General features: G+C 32.9%; 1 protein-coding gene across 1 annotated transcript in view; it reads right to left on the bottom strand.

The window, feature by feature from the left end:
• Window positions 1-238: 238 nt before the first annotated feature.
• RFC3 (replication factor C subunit 3) overlaps window positions 239-5208 on the bottom strand; it is a 15776-nt gene continuing 10806 nt past the window's right edge. The window contains exons 5-7 of the mRNA XM_017537927.2: window positions 5151-5207; window positions 2505-2574; window positions 239-1628 (exon numbers count right to left, since the gene is read on the bottom strand). Of these exons, the coding sequence (XP_017393416.1) occupies window positions 1437-1628; window positions 2505-2574; window positions 5151-5207 (319 nt within the window). The 3' untranslated portion in view covers window positions 239-1436. The remainder of the gene's footprint in view (window positions 1629-2504; window positions 2575-5150; window position 5208) is intronic.

Raw genomic sequence — 5208 nt, 5'->3', positions numbered from 1 at the left:
AAAAGTAGAAGATGGTTAATAAAATATAAACGGACAACAACATAGAAGTCAATGAAACCAAAACTATAGGAACAACAGGAATTCTCTTATATTGCTGATAGAAATGTAAAGTAGTATAACTTTAGGAAAGTTTCGCAACTTCTTAAAAGTTAATGTTACAGTACCGTATACCCAGTCATTCCATTCTTAGGTATTTACTCAAGACAAATAAAAACCTGTCCACAAAAAGACTTACACATAAGGATTCACAGCAACTTTATTCATAATAACCAAACCTGGAAACAAACCAAAGATCCACCAACAAGTGAATGGGCTTTAAAAGTATATACAAAAATGCTGAACAATAAAAATTAGTGAAACATTCAACAATATGGATGAATCTCAATAATGAGAGAGAATGAAGTATTACATGAGAATGCTTACAATATTTGATTTCCTTAAGTTCTTGAACTGGCAAAACTCATCTATAATGACAAGATCAGTGGTTATCTGGGCCTAGGGTAGGAATGAACTGACTGCAAAGGGATATGCAGAGAGCTTTTTGGGGTGATGGCGTCTATATCTTGATTGGGATCATAGTTTCACTAGTTAAAAATCAAACTGTACCCTTAAAATTGGTACATTTTATTTCATAAATTATACTTCAGAGGAAAGGAATTGTTCAGAGTCTATCACACAAATTTGTCAAGTAAACCCTTTGGACCACGAACCGAAGAATTTAATTAAAAAATGATCCAAAGGGCAGAACTAATGACAAAACACTAAACCTGTTCAAAGAGTAATTACTACAATAACATACCATTCTTACATTCTGAATTTTCTTCAAGAGTTTGAAGTACTTAAATTAATGAAAACATGCTTATTTCTTAGTAGTGACCTAACACTAATCTGAACCACTGAAATAAAAGTTGGAAATCTGCAGTCTCAACAGAAATGGTACTTGTAATTTTGTTCATATTAACAATTATGTTTCAGAATGAATTCTTACATTTCCTACAAAAATGTAATTATTCACTAAGAGAAACTAGAATTCAATATAATGACCTGTCAGACAATCATGTTACCTGTGGCAGAAAATGGTCATCTGGATAAACGAACATAATCTTTGCTTTCTGATGTATAAATCTCTTTTAGCAGGTGAGACATTAGACGGAAGAGAATAGGAGGATCAACAATGAATACCTGAATAACAAATGTTTAAAGCAAATTAAAATCATTTTCCTAGACTCTAAAGTCTCTAAGATATGTACAAAACTACATAATTCAATAGTATAGCAAAAATTATTTAACTTAGAGGATGATTAATAGTTCACAGAGAAGTTATTACCAAAAAAACACAAATACAACATGATTAAGTAAATTTACCCTCAAGTCTTAATATAAGCTGTATGTAAATAATGATATTGAGAAATCTTTGCAAGAATAACTGATAAAAGTCAGAACATCATGCCTTCCAATCCATCCTCCATGAACTTCTTATAAAGTGCCATGAATTTGGCCACAAATGCTTCCAAGTGATAAATGGCCTTGCTACCCAGCTGTAGACGATGTTCATAATAAGCTGCCATTTGGGCCACTTCCCCTTTCAGTTGTCCATCACAATTATGTAACAGTTCTAAGAGAAGGCCCTAAAGAAAAATAATCAGCAATTTTAAAATCATTAATAAAAATAGCTAAGCATGCCTCATTTCTCTCATTCACAAAAAGACTAAAGTTAAACATACTCTCTTTTATATATGTGAGATCTTTAATTCTTTCACGTGAATCAATATCCTTCATCCAAAAGCAAAAACTTTGGTACCTTTTCCATGATGTAAAAATGTGGTGGGTATCAACCACATTCTAAATTCCAAACAGTAACTGCACAAGGTGAAAGGATATTAAAGATGCAGCACTATTTATAACAATAATAATTTGTAGACTAAAGTTCCATCAATAGAGGTCATGTTTGGAAAAACTATGATACAGTCACACAACAGAAAACCATCCACTTAATAGAACAAAGTAAATCTATACATATGGTTATGACACAACATCCTTACTAAAATGAATGAAAAGAGTGCAGAAAACTGAGAAGTTTTATGAAACTTCATATATACACGTACTTATTTCTATGTGACTAGAAGTCTGTTAAAAGTGGTTACCTTTGTGGAAACGGAAGGGTGGACCTTCACTTTTTTCTTCGTAGCCCCACCCTGCATTATTATCACTGCACCTTAGTATTTCCTTTATAGCGCTTATAACATTCTGAAATCCTCTTGCTGCTTTATTTGTTCTCCTTTTCACACCACTAGAATATAACTTTGCTATAGGCAAGCCCTCCCTTCTTTTCTTCAGCATTCCTCTAATAGTGCCTGGCACACAATAGAGATTTAGTAAATATGTGCAATTAGTGAGTTGGAGAGAAAGAAGTAGTATCTTGGTACTGCAAAACGCCCTATGATCGCACACCCAATGTCCAAATTTTATAGCTGTAAAAAGTTCAAGATCTGAAACTGGGTTACCTTCATTATTATCTCAGGAGGAATACAATGAGTTAGAAGCTCATATAGCCTTCCACGAACTTCAAGGAGCCTATAAAAAACAAAGTGATTGGTATTTTGTGAAGAAAATAGGGGTAATTTTTCCAAGTACCCACTGTATGGTTTTACTTTATGAATTAACAAACCTTCAGAAAGCTCAGGCTTCCATCAAGACTCATGTATTTGAGTCAGCATTTGAATTCAGGCCTGACTCAAAAGCCTGCTTTCTGACATCCCAAAAATTAAACTTGATTATTAAAGCATGAATAATAAATGATAAATGGTGTGAAATTATTTTAATATATGCATATAGCTTATTTCTGAAAAGTTGATTCAGGATGTAGTTACCTACACAATTGAATTAACTACACTGTGTGCAATGCATACATGTTAACATGTATCTTGTGTTAGTCTGAGCTCACTTCTAATATTACTGTTTTTAAAAATTAACATATTCTACATTTACCATGTCTGTATCATTATGTCCTAATAGCTTACAAGGGATTAAGAGTACACAAGTTTCTGTCAGAGAAACATGGGTATTTTAGAACTGTGTCTGTCTATTAATAATAGGATATCCCTGAACAAGTTATTTAATCTCCATAAATGTCAGGGTTGTTTTTTTGTTTTTGTTTTTATCTACGAAGTTATATTTTTCTCATAGGTCTGTTATATCAATTAAATAAGGAGGTATGAGAGCTGACATAATCATTCATGAAACATTAGCTGCTATTCAAATTAGAAAATTATGACTGTTCTAAGACAGATCAAATGAAAAATCAAGACCATAAATATTTCAGCAAGACAAAGGAGTCAGAAATCAGAAATCATTTGGAACTGTGTGGCCCAATGATCAGAAAGGTATCAGAATTCCAGGACTTCTGGCCAGCCCCAAGCCTTTCTGGAATTGAGCGAAATTTCTTTTTATGTAGCACAATGGAATCAATTCCTACAATTGTTAGTTTGAACAGGAAACAGGAGTATCTCTTCTTTCACAAGTTCACTTATAAGCTGCCAAAATGTGTTAGGAAAACCATAAGAAATTGTAACAGCAGCTAGAAGAATTAAGCAAAGGAATAATCAAGTCACTTTAAAAATGCATGTGATAATTGTCAAATATTACACATAGAGTACCTAAATCCCTTAAAAGTAGGTAACTTCTACTACTACCAAAATTTCTTCTTTAATATCAGGACAAAAACAAGAAAGTCATCTTCAGTGTAGTCATATTTTATAAACATAAAAGCACCTAAGACATGCTTTATTTGAACTTTATCTATTTAAAGGGCAAGATCTCTTTATTGATAATCAACATTTTACGAAATAAAATGGGTACTTTTTCCTAAAGATGAAGGTTTTTTCCTAATGAGACTACTTAAAATGTTTGGTACTTCTTGGAGAAAACTATCAATTTCTTCAACTAAAATAATGGAATTCTGAGAATTCAAAGCAAACCTTAAATAAAATACTAACCACCCACTATGTATAATTCACCATTCACCTCTACCAATCTATATGGTAACCAGGGAATACATGTTATAATTCCTTTGAATAATTTCTTATAAAAATTAGACTTCATCAGATGTATCATCAGAAGGAGAAACATGGCATATTCCTCTTACTATTATTTTCATTAGACTAGGGAAGACTAAGTTCTATTGGCTGCACACAGTCTATTCTGAACCCTAAAATGGTCAATTACCTTCTGCAAGGTCCAAAGATCGTTTCTCAGTTCAGACAGCCAACAAGGATACGGGACTGCTTTAGCAAGTCTGAGAAACCTTCTCCATACACTCCAAAGTTAGTGGGCCTTAACACTGTCATTTTTTATTTGGAGAAAAGCAAACTGTGCTTCTCAATCAAAGCTGCCACAAGTCAAACAACTGTCGGCTGAGGTATTTTCAGAATGGTCAAGATATGAATAATAGACCTACAGAAGTAATGGAAACAATTTCGCAGCAAATGTGTCAAAAAATATTTCCTGGGTAAAAATAAAAACAGTATATACACAATGCTATCCTTAGCAGAACTCATGGTCATCAGGGTTTTCTAGTTTTCAAACCATTAATCTTTTGCTCTTCAAAACAAAGGCACAAGTACCCTTGGTGGGGCAATCGTATTATCTTCAATATACAAATGAAGATAAAACTCTAAAATGAAGTTACCTAATCAAGAACACTGAGCTAAAAGTTCAGGACAAGAACTAGAAGTCTGATTTATAGTCTGGTGTCTTTCTAGCACGTGAGGCATCATCAATTACAAAGTTATACATTGTCTTTTACCAGAAAGTTACAATCATTATGTCTAGCTTTGTTGTGTGTTAGTATTAAGTCATCTGAGATCCTGAAAGGAAAATTAAAATTAAAATACGTTCCACTTTTACATGATCACATGTAAGCCATAACATTCATGACATTATGGCTTAATAAAAGGCATAGTACCACACACCAACTACACTGAACTACTAAATTTCTGAAGTTAAATCCTACATTTTCCTTAAAGGGTGAATATCTATATTCAGGGTTTAATTATAATTCAAAATGGCATGGTATTAGCATAAAATAGTTAATACGTGTCCTATTATATCTTGATAATGAAACCTTTACTGTCATCATTTTATACTGGTACCTTTGTGGAGTTTGCTGACTGACAATAGCATTTGCAGTCTCCCTCAGATACACCTCCC

Source organism: Cebus imitator, unplaced genomic scaffold (genome assembly GCF_001604975.1).
Source record: "Cebus imitator isolate Cc_AM_T3 unplaced genomic scaffold, Cebus_imitator-1.0 Scaffold108, whole genome shotgun sequence".
NCBI classification, from domain to species: Eukaryota; Metazoa; Chordata; class Mammalia; order Primates; family Cebidae; genus Cebus; species Cebus imitator.
This window is presented reverse-complemented; position numbering and strand designations above follow the sequence as displayed.